The 23,640-nt window shown below is 38.2% G+C and overlaps 4 protein-coding genes across 5 annotated transcripts; 2 read left to right on the top strand and 2 right to left on the bottom strand.

The window, feature by feature from the left end:
- Positions 1-249: 249 nt before the first annotated feature.
- Positions 250-7,373, bottom strand: LOC125187980 (zinc finger protein BRUTUS-like). The gene is made up of 14 exons (XM_048084685.2): positions 6,971-7,373; positions 5,983-6,192; positions 5,302-5,496; positions 4,906-5,222; positions 4,564-4,780; positions 4,152-4,320; positions 2,845-4,056; positions 2,409-2,580; positions 2,071-2,292; positions 1,851-1,988; positions 1,391-1,625; positions 1,232-1,291; positions 730-801; positions 250-648 (listed from the first exon to the last, which is right to left on the bottom strand). Exons 1-14 carry the CDS (start codon positions 7,253-7,255, stop codon positions 520-522), a joined length of 3,633 nt encoding a protein of 1,210 aa, XP_047940642.1. The 5' UTR covers positions 7,256-7,373; the 3' UTR covers positions 250-519.
- Positions 7,374-13,718: 6,345 nt separating this feature from the next.
- On the top strand, positions 13,719-17,931 carry LOC125185999 (Metallo-hydrolase/oxidoreductase superfamily protein). Of its 2 annotated transcripts, XR_016130498.1 has the most exons (13): positions 13,721-14,057; positions 14,512-14,659; positions 15,019-15,173; positions 15,312-15,494; positions 15,570-15,645; positions 15,849-15,926; positions 16,049-16,134; positions 16,273-16,346; positions 16,583-16,628; positions 16,713-16,822; positions 16,912-17,086; positions 17,347-17,463; positions 17,612-17,750. XR_016130498.1 is itself a non-coding variant. In XM_048082297.2 (12 exons), the coding sequence occupies exons 1-12, from the start codon at positions 13,791-13,793 to the stop codon at positions 17,789-17,791; spliced, it is 1,578 nt and encodes a 525-aa protein (XP_047938254.1). In that variant the 5' UTR covers positions 13,719-13,790; the 3' UTR covers positions 17,792-17,931. The 2 variants fall into 2 exon arrangements, 1 of the variants encoding a protein (XP_047938254.1); XM_048082297.2 differs by lacking the exon at positions 17,347-17,463 and having other exon boundaries at positions 13,719-14,057; positions 17,612-17,931.
- A 402-nt stretch (positions 17,932-18,333) lies between these two features.
- LOC125189258 (core-2/I-branching beta-1,6-n-acetylglucosaminyltransferase family protein) lies at positions 18,334-19,812 on the top strand. Its single transcript, XM_048086550.2, has 2 exons — positions 18,334-18,858; positions 19,116-19,812. The coding sequence occupies exons 1-2, from the start codon at positions 18,334-18,336 to the stop codon at positions 19,758-19,760; spliced, it is 1,170 nt and encodes a 389-aa protein (XP_047942507.1). The 3' UTR covers positions 19,761-19,812.
- Positions 19,813-19,918: 106 nt separating this feature from the next.
- Positions 19,919-23,176, bottom strand: LOC125186535 (putative leucine-rich repeat receptor-like protein kinase At1g68400). Its single transcript, XM_048082915.2, has 2 exons — positions 21,750-23,176; positions 19,919-20,784 (listed from the first exon to the last, which is right to left on the bottom strand). The coding sequence occupies exons 1-2, from the start codon at positions 23,089-23,091 to the stop codon at positions 20,117-20,119; spliced, it is 2,010 nt and encodes a 669-aa protein (XP_047938872.1). The 5' UTR covers positions 23,092-23,176; the 3' UTR covers positions 19,919-20,116.
- Positions 23,177-23,640: the final 464 nt, after the last annotated feature.

Genomic DNA, 23,640 nt, shown 5'->3' with positions numbered 1-23,640 from the left:
TCATCACTATAGTATAGTCTGTAAGTCGACCTTCGATCACCAAAAATGTGTGTCAATAAATTTTTTGGTGTAATGTTAATTGCTCATGTTAAGGGGAATATGGGATGCTATATTTTAGACAAGCAAATAACTTCGGATTTAATCAAATAAATGCCCAAAAATCTTCAAAAAAAAATCAAGAGAAATATGACAAGCTACGTTATACACAACTAGATAAACAAGCCAATAACCAAAACACACCAACCACAATAAAAATTGAAGTGGAACTTTATCCATTTTATTCTGATCATGTTGACATATACCGAAGCAAAGTGCTATTGACAATCAGGCGTAAAATACTAGCTATTTCACGTATATATAGTATAAATAAATTCGAAAGAAAAGGGGAAAAACATAAACAAAACAAAACTTTGTTCAAAAACATTGGAGACCATTTACATGAAGGTATAGCCCACGGGGTACCACCAACCATCAATATACAGAAATGAATTCTGGGAAGAATATAAATTCAATCTCTAGTTAAGTAGAGCAATTATCTCGATCAACCTTGATTACTCTTGTATTATACGAACCACAGACGCCACATTTGTGATACAGCCAGTGAAATGGTGCAGTTCCTTTCCTGTCGCAATCATTGCACAAGATGTCCTGCAGATGAAACACTTGACAGTCTCAATTGGTCGTGCAAAAGATGATGGCCGATAGAGAGAAGGAGGGAGAGAGGCTCACCTGACACCGATCTCTATATTCTTCGGGGAGCACCTCCGACGCCATTAAAGCATCGAGCATTCCAAAGTAGACCTGGTAGGAAAGGTTTCTTAGTAAATAGCAAACTAAGTATGTACCACACACAGATTGTTCTACTTCAGTGTCATGTGAGTGGTCTAACATAACTTGAAACATTGACCCAAAGCTAACAAATGGTGGTGTGATTTGGACTGTTTACAGCACAAGGATGCAACTTTCTCAATAAGAACCGACTATTGGAACTAAGGGGATATACTGATATAGATACAGTATTAACACCGGATATTATATAGACGATGGCCATCAACCTCTTAGTCTCGTGACATAAATGAACACATATATGTTATATGTGCCTAGATATGTTTGGTGCATTTTGTGGGTGATTGGTCATTGGTCATTACTTACAGTCTGTACTCTGTCTCAACTCAATTTCACAAATAGCATAAACAAAAAATTGCTTTAAATTTGAAGAGTTTGTCCTCACCGACATGTCTCCCATTGACTTGCTGCAAATAGGACAGCTGTAGTGTGTACATGCATATGCCTGGGTGTGAATGAGAGATAATGAGATGAGTAGATGCGCTAATGTCAATTGTTTGTCAGAAATGGAAAACGAAACCAGAAAAAATTATCAAGAACAGACCTGGAAACAAGCAGAATGCATGTAATGACCACATGGAAGAGCCCTGACGGCCGTACTTGATGTGAACAAAAAGTCACAGCATATTGGGCAGTTAGTTTCAAGACCCTTCTCCCTGCATTTGTGGTCCACTAGTTTCATCCCAAGGCAACAATTGCATGTCATGCAATGGAAGAAATCTATACCAAGACCTTTTCCAACACGGCACAGATTGCAGGATGGACAATGATAAACATCCCTGAATAGCAAAAACAGATATATGGTGTCAAATAAGGATGAAAGATAGACCAAACTCATTACGTCGCCGAAGGCGAAGCAAGTAGTCACTCCTTTTATATCACTTACAAGCCGATTTTTTCATGTACCATCCAACTGGAGAAGTTAAGACAACTCTAAACAAACCCTATCCACATATATTCTATAACCGGATGCAAGAAGGAAACTAAAACTAATCAAAGCTCACCGTTCATCATCGAAGAATTTGCAGCTGCTGCAGTAGTACTTCGCCATTGAAAGCCCATTACAAGAAGGAGTATTGCAAACAGGTCCAACTGGCTGAATTTGTAGGCAACTCATGCACAACATCTCAGATGTTGCCTTCCTGCAGATATAATGAAATACTGAGAATTCCATTATGGTAGAGATGCAATGTATAAATGATCTAATTTTTTTTGAGGAGGTACCTTTCCATTGAATGGTCGCTGACTTCATCATGGCAGAACCTGCATGCAAACAGCTTGCCACAACAAGCAGCTCGCAGCTTACAGTTTCTTTTATAATGCTCACATCCAAAGATTTTTTTCACAGGATCACGATATGAAGGGGTTCGTCCAAGTAAATCTTTATCATCATCAGCTTTACCAGTTCTTGACTGTGAGAACTTCTGCTGAGAAGCTATCCACCGACTAAACAATAGTTACAGTGACCTAAGTTAATGTCCTGAGATAGCTAACCAAAATGACAACTATTCCAACAGACCAACACAAAACCAAACATTCAGATACTAGTAAGATGGTGGTACCTGGTCATCAGGTTTTGAATAAGATACGCTTTTCTTCTTGGATCAAGGGTTGGATCACGAGAGACTTTCCGTATCTCTGATTCAAGCTCATTTTGGTTCATCCGAAATATATCTTTCCACCCAGGCTTAAATGTATGATCACTTTGGTCCAAAGATTCATGGGCATCAATTTCTGGAAAAAAAAAGTACACACACAATGCTTTATGAACATCAGCCTAGAAATTTGGTGACATATCCTACTAGTAACAAACACAATCTTTAACCACAAGCACTGTATCTTAGTTGTATCCTTTTGTAAGGGTGAATGAGAAGGGTAAAGATCCCAAACCTCCCACCCTAACCCATAAAGGGAAAAAAAAAAAAACAAAGCAGCAGCAAACGATCAAATCATTAACTTACTACATAGAGAATAAGTGACTGAATTTAAAAAAAATACCTTGTGAGATGCTATTTTCTGACGTGGATGCCTCTGATGATGCTGCAGGGGTCCCTCCCCACCATTCATCAAGCCATTCACTGAACATAGTGTTCTTAGTTGCATGCTTCCATGTGTTCATCATTTTGTTTTGCTCTTCCTGGGTAAGAGCAGATGTTACCCAAGGCAGCATTGACTGAAGCACCTCAGCTCCTGTTGTTCCAATAATACGGCCAACAAGCTTGTCTTGTTCCTCAACAGAAAAATGATGGTCAAACAATGGCCAAAGTTCAACCTCTTCACGCAGAACATGATGATCCAGTGTTACTTTAATGGATTTGCACATGCCCTGAATCTTTGTTGCCAGCTCATTGTACTTTTTTACACGATCAATACAACTTAAAGAACCCAATAATAAACCTCCACCCAAATTGCACGAGGTAGTTTTTCCACTCAAATTCTCATGAAGTTGGGAGAGCTCTGCTAGTGCAGATGAGATATCCTCAAAGAGTTCTTCTTCCTGCTTGTGGTCCAACGTGTAAGAATGACTAACATTGTGAAGAGTTTCCTTTGATTCTAAGGCAGGAAAAACAATATCATCCTCTGCGTTACTATGTGCTCTGTATAAACCCCATAAAAGACGAAACCTACCAGTAAACTGTCTAAGGAAAGTTTCATTACAATCACCTAGTTTTCCAGACTCAATATCTAGAAATTCCAAATCTTTTCGGATTGCTTTGTGAAATTTAAAAATATTATCAATTGGCCTTGATGTATGTCCTCTAATAGTGGAGCTATTATCTGTTTCCCAGTTAAAAAGACTAGAGTTGAGAGAAGGAGCACTCGGACCGAAAGATAACGAACGTAGGGATTTTGCAGCAGCTAGAGAACTCATTCCTAGAGTATTGCTGTTCACTCCTAGGCCAGGAACACAACAAGACTGGTTAGAAGCTTTTGGAGATTCTGTCTTCGAAAAATTGCAAGTACTATTTTCAACTGAACAAACTAAATTTCCCTGATCAATTGTCTTTACACATGTTTGTCCACAAGTTGCCCTCGAAGAATTTGCACAGGCGCAGTTCCTGCAAGATCTGGCAGAATGCTCTTGTGTTTCTTCAATCTCCTTGACAGGACAACAACCAATTGCACTAGAAGACAAACAGATTTCCCTAGGATAACCCTTGCATGCCCAGCCCGAAAACAATGTAACCAAAGCAGTGTCGGATGCTGGAGCTGCACAATAACATCATTTGCTTAGAAAAAATAAAAAGCAACAAGTGTTGGATGCTGAATCCCAAAGATTAAGAAGAGAGGATTACAAGGTATACCTGCCATGTGCATGTTAGAAAGAAAGCACCGAGCTTCCTCTTCACTCAGTGAACCAACCAACCATGGTAAGACGCACTCAATCAATCTGAGTGGCATTACACACAAGCTCTGGTAAAGAAGTTCACGCTGGCGTTCAGGGCTGAAATGTTTCCTTGCAAGTGGAAGTACCTGCAATATAATTCATTGAGACATCTCGAGGCACTTAAATGAAGTACTGTTAACATTTAAATGTATGAAACCAGTCTTTTATGATTGATAGTAAACCTCATCATTAGTGCATCTTACACATACTCTAGAGAATTCAAGATTAGCACTCTGTCTCTTTCCTAATAAGAGAAATGGCTTTCTGCCAATGATACACAAGTGCATAAAGAAATGTAGAACAGAAACAACCAAGAACTAATCACATACCAGTTTTTCCTCATTGAGAAAATGCTTCTTTACTGTCTCCATTATGTGATCAGCCTGTGAGCATAATTCAGAATAAAATTCAACACATGAATTAGCTCCAGCACTTTCAATACTTTCTATTAAGCATCGGAACTTGTCAAATTCACTTTCTTCTTCTGCATGCTCCTCGACAAATGACATTTCTACAGCAGGGAATATAACTTTGTCCTCAGCAATGCTGCAGAAAATGCAAGCAATTAAATTTTAAGTAGACGTTGCATATAGGGACTATGTACAAAGAAGTACCAAGAGAAAACCATTTGGAACGCATAAATCTGATTTAAAATATAGGAAAAGTAATACCTGTGGAAAATACAGACTTCAGCTATGAATTGAAGCCTTCTGTTGAAGGCAGATAGATCAGAAAAATCTCCAGTGAACTTTATACTTCGAGCTGCATCAGCAATATCAATCAATTCCTTCTGGATAGCTTTATGCCAATGCAGTATATCATCCACTGGATGGTACTGCAAAGACCTGGTAGCAGTACAATCAGATGGAAGAAGATCTCTTTCGTTAGTCGAGGGAGATGCATGAGAGCTACTGGAGAGTCTGGGATCATCCTCAGAACGTTTACGCTTGTTGCAAATCTTTACCCCATCCATCCAATTAAAAATAACCTTCAATGACACAAAGGCAAGTTAGGAAAACAAGACCAGAAAGTCATTTCTGTTAGTGTTTCTAATCAAATTATCTAACCTGTTGAAGCAGCCTTTCATCTGGAATTATTCTGTGCAAGCATTTACGCATATCCTGCCTTTCATCTGGTGAAATTGATGACGAAAGCCATGGCAAGAATTCTGCCATCATATTTACAGGAATGCTACACAAGAACTGCCAAACTAATGACGCTTGCTCCTCAAATGAGAACTTCTCACTAAGTAAGGGGAATACCTGTCCATTAGAAAACAACATTGTAATGCATCAGGTTAAGATGATTAAAGCAGTACAAAGGCATATTTTTCTACTCTTGAGTAGTATCATATGTAGTCTAGGATAATATGGTTCAAGCCAGGGAATAAATCTCTTGATTTGGACTGATGTTGCATGAACCAACAGAAAAATTAAGCTTGGGATAGGCAACTTCTGTGAAGAAGCCTAGCCTATCTTGAGTTTAATGCAACAACTGGAGATCTAGCTCCCACTTAACGAAAAATAGGAAGGACATTTTCCACCTAAGATGCAGTGGTAATGCAAATGAGTTATTGCTGATCCATTAATGGACCAAAGGCAACAATATGCCTTTGAGGATATATTTTTCACTAACTGAAATTATTAGTATATGTTTTGTGGTAACTGGTAAGCATGATTTTATGTAGTCGTCAGACAAGGAAAGGGGGGATAGGGGAGAAACAAAAGGAGGGATGACCAAAACTAAACCTGTTCCTCTTCCTTAGACATGTGCTGACAAATTGATGTTTGAAGTGCTCCTGTACAAGAGGCCAACTCTCTTTTGTAGCTTTCTTCATTTTCCATATCATTCCCTAACAACGTAAACAACTGATCAAAAAGCACACTTTCACCCTCATGCTCGAGGGAATAAGTCCGTGCCACATTCTTCACACGGATGTCAAGGGCAGGAAATATAACCTGTCATTAATATATGGAAGACTTTTTAGTTGTTAGGTTGCAAACTACAAACAGTTGTATAAATAATCAAGGAGAGTATATATAACTAGTTTTTGATCCTTGCAACTGCTGTTGAAAAAGCTATAGATAGTAAACTAAGCATTGATTTAAGACAGATAACACTGTTTCCTGAAGAAACATCTATAATCAACCTATTTCCCTTTGGTATGAGTACTCACACCTAGAAACATCGTTAACAACCTATTTCCCTTAGATATGAGTACTCAGTGCTGTGGCACATAAAAAAATGAAAGCATGTGAAACTTCAACAAGCATATTTCCCTACTCTAAAGCGGCATGTCACATATTCATTGTTCAACAGATATAGTTTGGCGATAGCAAATACTTTTCCAACTTGCTTTTAAGCAACAAAATTTCATAAAATAGAAATCAGCAACCACAGTTTAAAGCGTGATGAAGTCATGAAGAAGAGCATATACGTGTTTGGTTGCCTCCTTAGGTGATTCAAAATTCCAGCGACTGTGTTAATTTTGTTTCTAATTTAACAACACATGACGTATTACGAACTACAAATCATGCCGTAAGTTCTTAACTACGCAGAGACCTAAATTTGAGATATTTTCATCCGAAATGTTTATACAGACCAGTTATCCCAACCAAATACTACATAATACGGCAAATTTTTAGTCCACAAAAATTCAGCCAACTAAAAACAAGCAGCATCCAATTAGAACACGCAGCAAAAAAAACAAAAGGGAAATAAAAATTCAGCACATACCTCATCCTCGGCATTGCAATGGTGCTTGTAAATTGACCTTAAGAAATGACACTTCTCCGTCAATTGCTTGATGTCTCCACCGCTTCCATTAGTCGCCAAAGCCAAGGCAGTCCTGTGGAGCCCGTCCAGCTCTGCTCGAATCGCCTTGTGGAAGAACAGAAAGATCCTAATCGGAGACGAAAGCCTCAGCGTCGCCGCCGAGCGGCCGTTCGGATCTACCGGCGCTACCGTCGGCGCGGAAGCTATCACCGAAACGCCTCCGTTCTGTATCCCCGGCGTCGCCATCTACTCATACAAACCGCTCCGTAAAAGGAAAACGAAAGAAGGTCCCTTTTGTTTTAGGAATTTTCTCCCAAGTTTCTCTCTCTGGAAAATAGAATTTCTCTTTATTTTTTCTTCTTTTACCTGGGGATAAAATGAAGCGAGGAATCAATTTTAATGGATAAAGGGAGAGGCAATTAGTAGTTGGACACGTGGCGATGGAGATTCAAGGGATGGTGACATGGCGATGTGGGACACGTCAGCAGAAGTGATTGAGTCGAGTCGATGCCCGGCACGTGAGAGGAAAGGCGGAGTACGTGGAATGAGTGAGTTTTGCAGATTAGTCGCATAATTTCCATTTCGAAATAAATCAACCCATAAAGCCAAACTTTTATATTTTTTCGAATTTGATACTTTGAATATTGTTGCCAAATAAGTCGAAAATTTTAAAGTGTAATAAACAATTCAAAAGTATCATTAAAAGCTAAATTCACCATTATGAATTTTATTCACGATTTACTCCGTTCAAGTAATTGAACGAACAATTACATAAAAAAATTTATGATGATTAACTAAGAAAGACGAAAAATGAGCAAAAACTGGAAAGCGGAAGCGTAGCTTGATCCATCTAGAATTGAACAACGGAATTGTTTTGCAGCGACTATAGATCTTCCAAATGATCAGAGACGTTCTTCATAATGGTCTGGAGAGAAAGTACAGAGATATTGAATCGTTATTCTGACGTTGGGGACCATAACCCTAACTTACTCAATAAATAGAAAATCTTATATGGTATCTAAACTTATTTATATGACTACAATTAAATAAACTTTAGCTCAAATTTTAATTTTTAATGGATCACTTTAATTGAGCAGCCGAAAAATAGTCATACATATTAAATTAGTCACGTGGAAGTCCAATTTCTAACATACCCCATGATAGAATTTTTCAACTATAGTTTTGGAATACCTATCGAACATCAAATATATGAATTGCTGATCAATGAAATTTGAACTCCTACCAAATTCTAAAATTTTGAATTTTAATGTATTATCTTTTTACTAATACTGAGTAAATAGAAATCTGATTATTATTCGTGAATTTATAGTCATTGTGATTTAACCATGAACGTGACATCATAAGTGTAGTGAGTACAATATATTATTACGTCTACGAGTATTGCATAAATCGAGAGTTTAAAATAATCAGTAGTCATATACTACTAAATTAATGAGGTCATGCAATATGCCGTATGCAGCGTCAGTTTTAGAATCTTCCTATTTCAATATTGTTATTTGCAAATTGCATTTTTAATGATTCAAATCAGTGGCGGAGCCAGAAATTTACCAATGGAGTGCCCAAATTTCTAATTGAAAATTGTCGAGACCCGATGAAGAATAGCCGCATAAGCAATAGGGGATCGTTGAGAGGATCAGATACATAATGAAAATAATTAAAATATGGACAATAAAAACTAGTATAAACATATTCAAAGACAAAGTCAATGTGATTTAATTTACTAAGTATTTTCTTAAATTATGAATATATTAGTGTGTGAAATTCATTGCATAAAATTGCAAACTGAAAGAAAATAATGATACATATAGGAATATAAAAAGAAGCTATGTAAAATAAAGAAACAAAATATGCACCCCTAAGAGGTGTCGAACTAAGTATCTTTTGGATGGTAGGCTGGGCTTGAAACTAGCCGAACTAGAAATACACTTGAAATGTATTGTTTACATATAGGGTTTTTGGCTTTTTAAACCAAAACCTTTCCTCAAATTCCGGTTTTTCCCATGAACTATGAGATTTGTTTTTAAAACCACGAACTTTCATTTTGTTAGGATTTTCCCCCGGCGGGTCAACGACGAAACCCGGGTTGTCTACATGTCAATTTTAATCCTATTTGTCACTAAATTGATTACTTGGATCCTATTTGGCACAATAATACATACAGTCACAATTATTACATAACAAATGACAACTTTTGAATAAACAAAACACAACTTTAACATTTTGAATTATGCTATTCGGGTCGGAAATGTGTTATTCGGGTCGGGTTGGGAAAATCCTAACGAAATGAAAGTTTGTGGTTTTAAAAACAAATCTCATAGTTCATGGGAAAAACCAGAATTCGAGAAAAGGTTTTGGTTTAAAAAGCCAAAAACCCTTACATATATTATATATACATAAAGTTCAAATGGCTGAGGAGCCCAAGGGCCCCCCTGGACCCAGCGTGGCTCCGCCAGTGGATCCAACAGCTTTTTTACATAAAATCTTATTTCGAATGTCTTCAGAATAATACTGCATCATTAATGGAGGTACGAACTACATTAGTCAGTATTAGTAAACTATATTTACTAGCGGAAAGGATCATCTAATCCAGATCCTAATACATTTCCTACTCCAACCTTCACAAATACTCTATGATAGTGGGTAGTAGTATTGTTTTCTAACACAGGAAAAAGCAAGAAAAATAAACCAATTTATTGCGACAGGTAATAAATGTAATTTGCTAAGCAAGACAAATGCACACATCTGCAAGTAGTGTCGAGGCAAATGGGTGACGGTGAAAGGTAACGGCGTTATGGGCATCTGGCCAATACAAGTTTGCCATGTGAGACGGTCGTGTCGTCACACGTCAAACCCCCGCCTCTTCCGCTAGCTGTGGTGGGTTGTACCTCGACGTACTACACAGAATCTCGAGCCATCCGTAAGGCAGTTAATTTGGTGAGATTTTTAAGTACTATACTCCATTAAATTATTCCAGCTCCTAATTGAGTCGAATAATAAACTATTTTTGACACATATGTCATGCAATTGGACTTGTACTCTGACGTGTTATAAAATTAAATGTATTGAAAATCACCATAATCTAGTAAAAAAGCGAAAAGGAGGAAACAAAACAGAACTTGAATGTTTTGTAGTATGAAAACTATGGTCTTACATGATGCCATTTCTTTGAATAATAAAAAAAACTTCCGCATGTCCCATTAGACGTGGTACAACGTTTGACTTAATAATCTAAATAATACTAGTACCAAAAAGTGACCTAATTAACGAAGCCTAAGATGCTTAAAGTTTGGTAGCATATAGTATATGATATCCTCATCTTGTAGTATAATTTTGATATTTACTGGTCCTTTTTAAGTTACTTACAATTTACTATACTGAGTGATTTTGATCACTAATCTATTAATTTTAGGAGAAATATTTTATCTTTGGATTGTGGAATTATATTTGGAAAGGCTTGTTTCTGCTTAGTCTATCATCTGCTGCACAAATGATTTTATTAAAAAACTATTGGTATATTTCAAATAATGCACACAAAATTCTTCTTGTAAATTAATAGAATACCTTTAGTTCCATAGGGGTGTGATCAATTGCTAACTTTTTTAAGTTGCTAACTTGCTAACTCATCAATGCAGTGCATTAAAAATGTCAACACGATGATATTAAAATGTCAATACATAATTTTGTTGAACTTCAATATAGTGTGCTGATATTATGTGTTGACATTTTGATGTCACCGTATTGACATTTTTAATACACTATATTGATAAGTTAGCAGAGTTAGCAATTTAAATAGTTAGCAATATAACACACCCCTAGTTCCATATACATATATAATCATAATATAACATAGAAGGTTTGAAAAAAAATTCTTTTTGTTATGAAATCGTAAAACAATCCATTCTATAGCATCGGAGTGGTACTTGACTACTTATAATTGAATGTACAAATAAATTTATTCTGAATCAAATAATTTTATAGCTCTAGAAAGGTCACAAAAAAAACATGCGACGTGGAAATTTTATTTCCAGCTTTGATTTTTCTTATATTTGGCTACAAGACAATAAAAGGGTCCAAACTCCAAATTAATGTAATGGCACCATTGTCCTGACTCCTAGCTGTAATGATATGTATCAGTTTTATGACAAGTGTTTTGAGGACTTTTCAATTGAATCCAGCCCACAAACTTATTAAGTGGGAGTGATCCACAATCCTCTTTTTTTCAGCTTGAATTAGGCCGTGGACTACATATTAATCTACATTATTTAATTGAAGTACCTAGTAACTTCAGTTGCTATCAAACTAAGAAGCACTTAAATTTGGATAAGTTCTGCCCCACCAAAAAATCCTGAATTTTGTAAAATGAGTAGTTTGAAATAGTAGTAATACCGAAAATGAATCTAACAAATTTATTAATTAATATAATCGAGATAATAATTATGCATAACTTCATTGGTTCATCATGCATAAACCTTTATTTCACATTATTTTAATTAATTTATTATGCCCAAGTAAAAAAAAAGTAAAAGGGGGTCGGTCAATCCAAGTGGTTATTGCATTGCTTGTTTAATTAAAATAAATAGAAACTATGAAGAAATTAGGGACAATTTTGTGAAGAGGGTTAAACATTTGAGTTCAAACTCCTCTTATGAATTTGGACGCATTAGACTGCCTCGTACAAAACTTCATTTTAAAATTTTTTTTACTATGCTAGTCATATTGAATGACAGTAGACAAAAACAATATTGAATATACTAGTGATTTTTGTGGGTGGCCCAAGTCCGAATTCCACTATCCAATATTATAACAAGTGAGCGTGTGTTATGCTTATGGTTAACCCACATTCTTCAATTTAAAATGCAATCTCCCACCATTTTACTTGGCACTTTTCATGCCATCTTATCCTTTACTAGTACTTTTTTGGGTGGTCAAAATTACCACTCATTTTCAATATAAAACACAAAGCATTGATAAAATTTAATTGGTTCGTATCGAATGATGAGTTAGGTTATTTTAATAGAGAACTTGAGCCATAGTGCCTAGAAATTTTCTCCACCAACTACAGCAGCTATATAAGATGGTTGTGCTGATTGTGTTTTGAACATTGTTTTTACTTTTTGTGACATTTTTGGCAGCCCACGGCCGTTGAATAGGGTGAAAGGCCAAATTCTGTTGATATGTATGTATACAATATATGATCTTTTTGTTATAAGATTAGGATGAACATTTAGTAACTGGCTCATGTTATGCAATTACATGGTACTGTGAATTAGAGACTAAGATAACTCCGTAACTATTCTGATCGGATCAGTCTTAAATGACCTATGTTGATGAACTATATAGTCTCGCACTCGTTCAAGTAAAGTAAGATACAAAGATACACCCATACATCAAATGCAACACAAAATATTCACAAAATGACAATATATTTGGAGTTCATAGTGCAAATATGAGTCATGATATCATGCTGATTGTGAGGCTAGACTTCACAACTAAGGATGATTATTGTGTAAGATATGGTGGACAGAAATGCATCACCCTTAACATCATTTCATGTTCTCAGACACACAAAATGATAATTTGTAAATGTATGCCACACCAAAATTATGTCAACTTTTATCAAAGATGAGATGAAAAGATATATGGAAATCCACTAGGAAATCATATATGTCGTCATATGGCTTCATGCACTTTCAAATCAAATAATTCGGCCAAAATATCATGTGATGTTCTAATATTCAAATTTTATTTTTGTCGCTTTTTCCTACTCGAACTTAGGTCTGGTGTAGCAAAATTGGAAGAGGCATCATCTATTATTGGACACAAACGTAATAATTTTAATTTTTTAGGTATATGATAGCTCTGCGCCCGCGTTGCTTCTCTGGTTCTAAAAATTAATACAACAATTAATAAATAAAGTAAATAAAGCCATATTCGAGTGATTATCCAAACATCGGACATGATTAAAATGGAATATGATAATGGACTTAGGATATGGCCCAAACCAGCCGGCGGAAAATCTTGGCCCAATTAAATTAATTTAAATGTTTTTCCCGACTAAGATAGCCCAATATAAATACACAATAATCATATACCAACTCTATTGAAAAAATTGGCAAGAAAAAATTTCATTAAAATTTTGGTCACCTTTGTTTGTGGGTAGGAAGAACATTACCCATTGATATGTTGACTGTTGTTCAATTAAATCACATAAAATAACGCCACATCTAACACGGAAAATGAAAATTTATTTTTAATCGACCTCCACAGCAATTATTAAGATTTTAAAACTAGAATAATCGTAATCAATCGAAATATAGATTTATTGGCCCTTTCCATCGGCATTTCCGCCGGATTTAGCCTTAAAGTAGGTTTAACCATCGAATTATTTTTAACAATTATTACACACCCGTTTGATGAGCTTAAAAAAATTGGTGATCTAACGGTCGTCCACATTAAATGTCCACCCAAATAACCACACACTCCACACTAAACATTTATTTATATTTAATGATTAATTCCAATAATACATTATTTCTGCCAACCATAGCTAGAATAATTTAATAAATCTATTTTCATGTTCTTCACAACCTTTTCCCTCAAATGGGGATATCTTCATTTCTACAAATAATCAATTTCTAGTAATATAAAGAGTTCTTAATTTCCCAAATTAAAAAAAAATTATACTCCTATAAAATTTGTTGTAGTGTCATTTTTAAGTACTAACAAACCACCCTGAATTGAGATCCTCGAGAAAACAGACATGGGCACTCAGAGATTGACTTTGGCAGTGATCATCAAAAATCCATTAAACGACGCCGAATTCATACTCACGAAGCAAACCCTACCTCCCAAATTCCATGACTCCGAGTATGATTCATATCAAGATTCCGATCTTTGGGACTTGCCCTCTGCACAATTATCACTTGTTGATCGCTCCTTGACTGCTAGTCAACCTCAATTTGAAGTTGAGGATGATTCTTCCGCGGAATTTTTGAACCAGTTTGATGTTGCTTCCGCTGTTGATCAGGTTCCCATTGCATCACAATGCAGTTTCTTCCTTTTATTTATTAGGAATTTGTTTAGCTACCTCAATGAGGGGATTGTCTGCTATAATGAATTTGAGCTGGAACTAGTAGGTTGTACTTATATTATAATTAAGGTTATTCTAGTGTTAATTGAGAAATGGATTTTGGGGCATATGATGTTTTACAGTCAGAATTTAGCATAAAGTTGTTATGTTATCCCTAAGCTCAGCTTTCCCTGGAAATGGATGAATCATCAACATCCTGTAACCACAGGTCTGCCGAAAATTCTGCTTTTCCTTTTATATTGCATTGTTACATATGATCATTATGGATGTTTTGGTTGTAATTTAGGTATGAAAAGTATTTAACTTGCGATATACGTTCTGAGAAAGTGGAGGTCATGGCTAATTTCACAGTCAGGCATTTAAGTTTAGATCTAAATGGCTTTTTTTGTAGGCGCTCAAACAAGTGGGATATGATAAGACCACAAACGTAAAGTGGAACCTCTTCAAGGTTATAGAGGAGCCTGAATTTGGACCGGGGCCTCCAGTCAAGACTCTGTATATTGTCGGAGGATCAGAAATTAATGATTGGAAGTTAGGAGGTTTGTTAGTCTTATTTTTGCACGCAGTGTCCGCATCTTTGTTGGCTGATGTGTGAGGGGAATTAAGAGAAATTGAGTTACCCTATAGTATACTAGTATTGCTTAGGAGAAGAATGTAACTCTTTATATAATGAAGCTCCTGAATAATCCTTTTTTTTTGGACCTGAGTCAAAAAATATGCTTCTGAATATTTTTACCACCGATATTTTTACTTTCTTCTCTAGAAGGACATGCTAGTTTCTCCAACAGAAAGTTAATGTGTAATCTATAAGCAATGCTATAGTGTTTTGTTTGAATTGTATTTACACCAGTGGCTTGCTTATTCACAAGAAGGCTTAGATAGTAATTACACCATACAGATTGCTCAAAGTGGATGAGCACCCAAAGTTGTGCAGATCTGCTTCTGAAAGTGAAACCTCATAACGATCGTATAGGGCCATTAGTTGTTGTTGGTCTTCTGAATGATTCACTTCAAACTAGGAACTTGCATACTCCTTCCACCTTGAGATGTCAGGTAGAGTTACCTCTATTTTCTCTGATCGGTATATTACTACATCAACACAGCTCTATATTCTCCAAGTTAGTTTATATTACCAAAACATGAAAGAAAATACTGCGGTTGCAGAATTTCAGTTCCTTTCTCGTTTGGCAGGAATATCCTCCTGGCGTTAATATTGTTCCCATGAAAAGCAGAACAGCAAAGCCTTACCACACTACAAACTTGATTGTCTTTGCACCTGGTACAAGTGATGATGACTTTGGTGGAGGTGATGTTCTTGCACGAGGAGATGCTCTCATTGTAGATCCTGGATGCAGCTCCGTTATGCACAAAGAGGTATCAAGTCTTTTACATGATATTTAAACAAAATTAATGTCTTCTTTTGCGTTATAATGTGCTTTGCACTGTCAGCTGGAGCAAATTGTTACTGCACTCCCACGAAAATTGTTTGTGTTTGTCACCCACCACCATCACGATCATGTGGATGGTAAGCGTTTTATACAGCATTGTTTGTGCCTTATGTTTTTTGTTCTTTGTTAATATTTTGGGGTCAGTCAACTAACAGAAATCTTTCCACTCAAAAAAACTAAACTAGTAACAGTAGCATCATAGTCAGAAACTTGAAGACTAAATCTAAGCTTTCACTTCTCACCATGGCCTGTTTTTTTTTTTTTATAAATTATTTTACAGGTCTCTCGGTTGTCCAGAAGTCCAATCCCGAAGCTACTCTTTTGGCCCATGAGAACACAGCTAGACGAATTGGGAAAGGTACGGTTCTTTCTACTTGGTCTATATTCCACGTTGGTGAAAACTTGACACACATGTGGTTATTAGACACATGAAATCAAATAAAATTTGTTGCTGACTTATCAGCAATGCTTCCGATGTAGGTGATTGGTCTCTGGGACATATTCCAGTAGTGGGATCTGAAGAAATCTGTATTGGTGGTCAACGCTTGAGATTCATATCTGCTCCGGTGAATTTTGTGCCTAATGCCTTCTGTGTTTCTTTCGTGTTTACAGTTCCTAATTTCTGTGCCATGTACTGTGTGATTTTAACCGAAGCTTCTCTCCTTCGAACTAACTGTGGTTCATCTTATCATGGTGACCTCTAGGGTCATACGGACGGCCATGTTGCATTACTTCATGTTGCAACTAACTCGTTGATAGTCGGGGATCATTGTGTAGGGTAAGCTTTGTCAGATAAGAATTTGGATGCAGTTATTACGGATTGTTTATTGTAAATAGATACATATACAGAGAGAGATGCATGCACTTGAAAATACAATATTGGAAAATTTGAATCTCGACATCCATATATAAGATTGAATAATACAGTGAAAGATGAACTGTAGACTAGCTAAGGAAATTCTGTTTCTGCATATTTCAAGTTGACATATACTGATGAAACCTGTGTTATTTCAGCCAAGGAAGTGCACTCTTGGATATTACGGCTGGTGGGAATATGAGTGTAAGTTTTGTAGGAATATCATCTCTACAGTTTATTTCCATTAAAATCGAGATCTTATTGAGTTGCAAGTTGTTTCTTTATCAGGATTACTTTGACACGACATACAAGTTTATGGAGTTGTCTCCGCACGTTTTAATACCAATGCATGGTAGAGTTAACATGTGGCCGAAGCATATGCTCTGTGGGTATCTCAAGTAAGAACCCTTTGACAGTACATAGCCCCATAGATTGTTGAGCCATCGACTATTTACCAATTCTTTCGTGTCATGTTATGGATTTCCAGAAACCGCAGAAAGAGAGAATCTAGCATCTTAAAGGCTATAGAAGAAGGAGCGAAAACATTGTTTGACATTGTAAAACATACATATGCTGAAGTTGACCGCAGTCTATGGATCCATGCTGCATCAAACGTGAGACTCCATGTTGATCATCTAGCCCTGCATAATAAATTGCCACAGGTAACATGAGCTTATCCGAAAGTTACTTCCTCTATGTTCCACTTTTCAAGTACTACTTTTTAAAATATTGCGTTGAACATTAGTCTACTTAGTACTATCAGCAGTAGCCATGCCTTTGTAGATCTCATGTCATGCATTATGTGGTTCGTGTCATAAACTACCTCTTCAAGACCTGCACAAGAACATAAAGATTCTACTAATCTTACTGGTTATATCTTGCTCACTAAATTGGAATAAAAACTTTTCTCTCAAATATGCAGGACTTCTCCCTAGAATATTACAGAGGCAGTGTAGCTGAATTTGCAGCAAATATGGATAAAATATGAGCACGGCAAAAGCTACTTGTTTAAGACCTTGCCGACTTTATATAATCTTAGGTCGGTCTACTTATTACAAATAATCAGGATGAATATTGCTAGTTGATTTTGAGTCCCCAATCCCCCCACGCTCTAAAACAACCTGTATGTGTGTTGTTTGTCTGTATGTGTGCAATTGACACGATCTCTTCTGCGTTGCCATGTCCAGGAATTCTCAATGCAAAGATTTCAATCGTCTTGCAAGCTGAACTTCTTTTCGCGTTGGATGTGGGACTATCTATGCAGCACTCTTTCCATTAAGCACCACCATCTACAGATAGTTAAAGTTGTGGGAGCAGGCGCAGCAGCTTCCGTTGCTGTTCTTTACCTCCGTTCAAGAGATCCTTAGTTCCAACAAAAACGTGTTGCTTAATCCCCAGTGAGAATGTTAGAACAAAATGTAACTACTATTATCTATTGCATCATGACAATGCTTAGTAAAGATTCAGTTCACAATAATGCTTATTAATATTGAATGATCTTGATTTATTTGTTTCTACATAGCTGAACTCTGTTCCTTCTTTTTCCTCACATCCTTTACTAAAATTTTCTTTTCCTATTCTATTCATACCAAAAACATATTTTGCGATGGGACATATTTTTTTTTTAATTTAAATTTCTACAATATATTCTTTCTGAAATTAAGCTAATCCATGCTTTTTCCACAGCAACACACATGAGAAAGCTAATCCTCCCCTCAATTCTCTCTTTATAATGGCTTTAACACACTAATAAACACAAAATGCACTACAAAACACACACTATTCATGTTCACACCAATACTTTCCATGCTTTGTCGTTCCAGGCCCTCGACTCGTGCCCTCAAGATCCTCTATTCCAAGAACAAATTCATTCTCAAAACAACCTTCATTAATTCCCTCCAAAAAAATCATGGTTGTAAATGAAATCTCCCTACGAATTCGAAGAGAAATCAGGGATGGGAAATTCCAAGTTGCCACAACTATAATACTTTCTGTATCAATTACATTCATTGTCTTAGTTTTGGGCATGATCATCAACGACCATTTCAAAAGATTCGTGCTCTACGAGGATCTCTCCCTCTCCTCTCTCAACGCATTCCCTCCCCTCATTTTTCCTTCCTCGTCTCCACAATGCACATGCACGCAGCGATGCAATCTCTCGCGTACGCCTGATACGCTTTCACACTTGATGAGCGACGAGGAGCTCATGTGGAGGGCCTCCATGGATCCTCATATCGTTGAACCGCCTTTCAATCGCACTCCCAAAATCGCGTTCATGTTCCTCACTAGGGGGAGATTGCCGTTGGCGCCGCTTTGGGAGATGTTCTTCAAAGGAAATGAAGGGCTCTTCTCAATCTACCTCCATACGTCGCCAGAGTTCAGCGACGAGCCCCCCGAGTCATCAGTATTCTACAAGCGTAAAATACCTAGTAAGGTAAAAGTTTTAGGACAATCAACTTATCGACGTCGTTTTAAGGCGTGGTGTGGATAAAAAAATCTACATCAATAAATTAACCGTCCTAGTTACATATTCGGTGCCAAAAAATGACTTTAGGACACAGTAGATCAGAAAATGAAGCAACGGTCATGCTATTTAACATATTTCCGATAGTCAAGACTATGCAATAAACTTGTAACCAAATTAAGGATACGATTATAGTTATTTTTATTGTTAATTTTCTTGTATTACAGTTGGTAGAGTGGGGAAAAGCGAGTATGATAGATGCGGAAAGGCGTCTTTTAGCCAACGCGCTTCTCGACTTCGCAAACGAAAGATTCATTCTACTATCCGAATCATGCATCCCTATATTCAACTTCTCCACCATCTACAACTACCTCATCAATTCCAACCAAAGCTTCCTCAGCGCCTTCGACGACCCCCGCCGGATCGGGCGGGGCCGGTACAACAAGCGGATGGGGCCCACAATCGAGTTACGCAATTGGCGGAAGGGCTCCCAGTGGTTCGAAGCCAATCGGAAGCTTGCACTAGCCATAGTATCGGATGTCACGTACTATCCTATTTTTAGAGACTATTGCGTGCCACCGTGCTACATGGACGAGCACTATTTTCCAACGTTGGTAACTAAAGTTTGTTCTAGTTTGACGTCGAATCGGACCATTACTTGGACTGATTGGTCAGGGGGCGGTTCGCATCCGGCTATGTTTAGGGCAAATGATGTGAGTGAAGAGTTCCTGAACATGGTTCGGTTCCGGTTCAATTGCACCTACAATGGTGAATTTAGCTCGGTTTGCCACCTTTTTGCTAGAAAGTTTCATCCTAATACTTTGCAACCTTTACTTAGGATTGCACCTAAATTACTTGGATTTAATTCTTGAACCTTTAAATGTTGTCTCATATTTAGTTTTGCCATTTTATGGTTGTATTTTCAATTGGTTGCTCAAAGTAAATAAAGAAAGTGAGCTTTGGTATTCGATCATTATTATTATTGTGCCTATTTTGTGTTAGTGAAACATCAAGCCAAGTCGAATAGAAATACTATAAGATGATCAATTAGAGAAATTAAAATAAAAAATAATTTGGAGTGGGAGGCATATCACAACTTGATCCTCAAAAACCTACTCATATTATCAATACTCTATATACAAAAGTTGAACTAAAGAAAACTTCCAAAGTTGCTAACAACAAATTGAATCCTAGTTCATTCTTGCACGGCCACAGCCACAGCCACCCATCATTCACTAGCTCTGCAGGTATCCTCCGATGCCGACGGTGACTCTGACACCGACTCTAGTGCCTCGTGTGAGGGCGACACCTCCACCCCTCTCAACTCCTCTATCATCTTCACCACATAGTTGATCTTCGGCCTCTGATGTGGTGCCACCTGTGTGCACGCCATCGCGATCTGCAGCAGTCCCACCATCTCCTCTTCGATATCCTTGTACCTCATGAGCTCCAAATCGAACACCTCGGCTGTCCACTCCTCCCTCACCACGGACTGCACCCACCTAGGCAGATCAACGACCCCGCTGTACCCTATCCCCGGCCCACTGTTGTCGATTATGGAGGGGCACTTGCCAGTCAGCAGCTCCAGCAACAGGACCCCGAAAGAGTAGACATCTGATTTGGAGGTCAGCTTCCGGCCGTCCAAAGCTGCCTCTGGAGCACGGTAGCCATTGGATTTAGAGGCAGACGGGGCAGATGCAAAGACTGAGAGGCCGTAGTCAGATAGCTTGGCATTGCCTAGCTTGTCGATAAGGACGTTTGTCGACTTGATGTTGCCGTGCACTAGCCTCAGGGGGGGCCCTGAGCTGTGGATGAAGGCTAGCCCCCTTGCTGCTCCTGCTGCAATCTTTAACCTTGTGGTCCAGTCCAATGGAGTTCTACCGGGGCCTCGGTTGCCTGAGAAAAGGTTTCATGAATAAAGTGTAGCAACTTTAATAAAGGCAAGAGTTTATGATTAATGCAGCATGGTTTTTTTTGTGTGTTCTTTTGGCTCCATTATTTGCAGTGGTCCTAACTCCACCCATGTTCTTATCAACAGAATTCCCTACACAAGATCTATGCTTACGCATTCATTGCACTAAATCCCAAAAAAAATCATGATTCATCATCACTTTCAAGAACCCGAAATAAAGACACGATAAACCGATGATCTAAAACCAAACCACCAACAAGTTGGATGAGCCATGAAGCAAAAAACCCGAAACCATAAACTCTAAACCCCTAATCTTCGAACACTTTTGCTATCCAAACCACCCCTTGGGCCAAGCTAACAACAAACAAACAAAGATGAGCCTCAAGCAACAAGAACAGAGCATAACTAGCTAAGAAACAACCGCATTTCAACACCACGTGCAAAGTGCAAACTAAATAATGACATAGTTACACCCCTGTGTCACTGTCCTCCACCTTTCAACAAAGATAGACCATCCCACTATTCAACACATCATGGGCCCTATGCCTTAACCTTCAACCACTAATTATTGGCTTTTATGGGCACCATATCAATAATCTAAATAAGAGACAATCTTTGAGAAGGTGTTTGGCTGCTAAAAATTAAATTGAACCCAGATTAGTTTTATGACACTTACCCGAGATTTTAGTACCAGGTCAAATTCACGCAACCGAACAACACTCAAGATTAAATACTATCAACACCCCCACCTAAGATAACAAAAAAACAAAAAAAGGGCACCAAATTGCAAGACAAGAAACAACAAAACAGAGCCAGTCAGAGCACCATGTGACAACAAGATGATCAAAATTTCTTTTAACAAATCCAATAATAAAATTTTGCAATCCCTAACACATCATAATTCACAATGCAGCATCATTTTAAACAAAAAGAGGTAAAAATTTCTCACCATGAAGCAACCAAAACAAGTTCCCATTAGGCATGAATTCATGAACCAACAATTTCTCATCCCTAGCGAAATAGTAAGCCTTCAATCCGATCAAATTCGGGTGGCGCAGACGCCCCAACACCTCCATCTGCTGCTCAAACTCCCTCTTCCCAGGCACATTCAAGTCCTTCAATCTCTTCACCGCCACCACATTCCCGTCATCCAAAATCGCCTTATACGCAGTCCCAAACCCGCCCTTCCCCAGCATCTCTGCCGACGCCCTCAGCAAATCCTCGAGCTCGAACCTCCTCTCACCATCTAAGAACACCATCTTCCCCCTCTCGTACCCGGACTGGGGGTTCGGGTAAGGGCTTGACGAATACACTATTTTCTCCGCTTGCACGGAGCTCTTCTCCGACGTCAACATGCTCGAGTAGTTCCTCCAGAAATAGCAATACAGTAGCAACGAAACTAGCCCTAGAACCAAAACATCCCCAATTATTATACCAATTATAGCAATATTACTAATTTTACTCTTGTGGGAAGTGTGCGGTGACGGTGGATTAGTCTCCGTCGGAACCGCCGTTGGAGAGGACGAAACGGTCGTTTTAGGGCTCACCGGCGACGCCATTGCTCCGCCGGGGCGGGTAGGGTTAGTCGAAGCTAAATCACATTTCTCCAGCGGTGGACCGCACATTGCCGGATTCCCCCAAAACGACGACGCAGGGAAGCCGGAAAACGACCTAGGTACTTCTCCAGCAAGCCCATTCCCCGACACGTTGAAATCCTGCAAATTCGGCAAGTTAATTGCGGAAATGGCGCCGGAGAAGGAGTTGTCCTCGAGGCGGAGAGTGAGGAGATGCGTGAGGCGGTTGAGGGCGAGGGGAATTTGGCCGGAGAAGTTGTTGTAGGAGAGATCGAGGCGGTAGAGCTTGGAGAGAGAGGTTAAGGAGGGCGGAAAATCGCCGGAGAAACGGTTGTGGGAAATGAAGAGGAGTTTTAAGGCGGTGAGGTTGGAGAGATCCGGAATTTGACCGGAGAAGGCGTTTTGCTTGAGGCTGAGGACGCGGAGGTGGGTGAGGGAAGCGATGGAGGAGGGGAGGGAGTTATGGAGGTTGGAATTTTCGAGGACTAAACGGGCGACCCGGTTGCGGATGCAGGAGACTCCGGCCCAGGAGCTGCATGGGTCGGAGGTGGAGTTCCAGGAGGTGAGGATGGAGTTTTGGGGGTCGGCGGTGGATTTGAAGAGGAGAAGAGGGGCGGCGTCGGGATGGTCCCACGCGGCGGCGTGGTGGAGGAAGAGGAGGAGGATGAAGACGGCGGTGGTAGGGTTTGGTTTTAGTGATGGTGGTGGTGCCGCCATTGTTGGTAACGGTTTGGTTGAGTAGAGAGAGAGAAGTGAGGAGAGCTCAAGTCTGAAGATAATAATGGAGGAAGTCAGGAGTGGTTATGGAGTTCGATTCTAATTAATGATGCTGCTTTTTTATTCAATTATTTCTGTTATTTTTTCAACTATTTTTTTTATATCAGAATAGATATTCACTATTTCTTTGTTTTCATTTAAATGAAAATATGGTATAGTATTGAATTCAGATTAACTATCGTTTGAGTTTAAGATAAAGGATTGTAGGTACCATTTCAAATAAAAAGAATCGATTAGCTTGAAATAAGTAAGTACCTAAGTGATTAGACAAATGGGGGTAGTGGTGCCATATTTTTGGGGTAGTATTCAAAGTGGGATTAAATTTTGGAGTAGTGGTAGTTTTTGATGCACCATTTCTTGCATAAAAAATTAGCCCTGTCGCAACTTTTACTCTTCTTTTTATTTTTTATTTTTTATTTTTTTCTGTATTTTCCTTTTAATTCTATTTTTGGTTTTATTTCCTATTTTGTTTTTTAAGAGGTTTTGTAT

The sequence above is a fragment of the Salvia hispanica genome, chromosome 5 (assembly GCF_029641045.1).
Source record: "Salvia hispanica isolate PSC_SH4W2 chromosome 5, Shi_PSC_v1, whole genome shotgun sequence".
Taxonomy (NCBI): domain Eukaryota; kingdom Viridiplantae; phylum Streptophyta; class Magnoliopsida; order Lamiales; family Lamiaceae; genus Salvia; species Salvia hispanica.
The sequence above is the reverse complement of the archived record's forward strand: the minus strand, read 5'-3'. Positions and strand labels throughout refer to the sequence as shown.

What these genes read in the sequence shown, in the direction of transcription:
- LOC125187980 (XM_048084685.2), bottom strand. Translation starts at nt 7,255, where the DNA reads ATGGCGACGCCGGGGATACAGAACGGAGGCGTTTCGGTGATAGCTTCC. An exon ending in ATTCAAAACCTGATGACCAG is followed by an intron (nt 2,293 to 2,408) that starts GTACCACCATCT and finishes ACTATTGTTTAG; the next exon opens with TCGGTGGATAGCTTCTCAGC. An exon ending in AGCGACCATTCAATGGAAAG is followed by an intron (nt 1,989 to 2,070) that starts GTACCTCCTCAA and finishes TTATATCTGCAG; the next exon opens with GAAGGCAACATCTGAGATGT.
- LOC125185999 (XM_048082297.2), top strand. Translation starts at nt 13,791, where the DNA reads ATGGGCACTCAGAGATTGACTTTGGCAGTGATCATCAAAAATCCATTA. An exon ending in GCTCCGTTATGCACAAAGAG is followed by an intron (nt 15,495 to 15,569) that starts GTATCAAGTCTT and finishes TTGCACTGTCAG; the next exon opens with CTGGAGCAAATTGTTACTGC. An exon ending in ATGCTCTGTGGGTATCTCAA is followed by an intron (nt 16,823 to 16,911) that starts GTAAGAACCCTT and finishes ATGGATTTCCAG; the next exon opens with AAACCGCAGAAAGAGAGAAT.
- LOC125189258 (XM_048086550.2), top strand. Translation starts at nt 18,334, where the DNA reads ATGGTTGTAAATGAAATCTCCCTACGAATTCGAAGAGAAATCAGGGAT. An exon ending in AGCGTAAAATACCTAGTAAG is followed by an intron (nt 18,859 to 19,115) that starts GTAAAAGTTTTA and finishes CTTGTATTACAG; the next exon opens with TTGGTAGAGTGGGGAAAAGC.
- LOC125186535 (XM_048082915.2), bottom strand. Translation starts at nt 23,091, where the DNA reads ATGGCGGCACCACCACCATCACTAAAACCAAACCCTACCACCGCCGTC. An exon ending in CTTGTTTTGGTTGCTTCATG is followed by an intron (nt 20,785 to 21,749) that starts GTGAGAAATTTT and finishes ACCTTTTCTCAG; the next exon opens with GCAACCGAGGCCCCGGTAGA.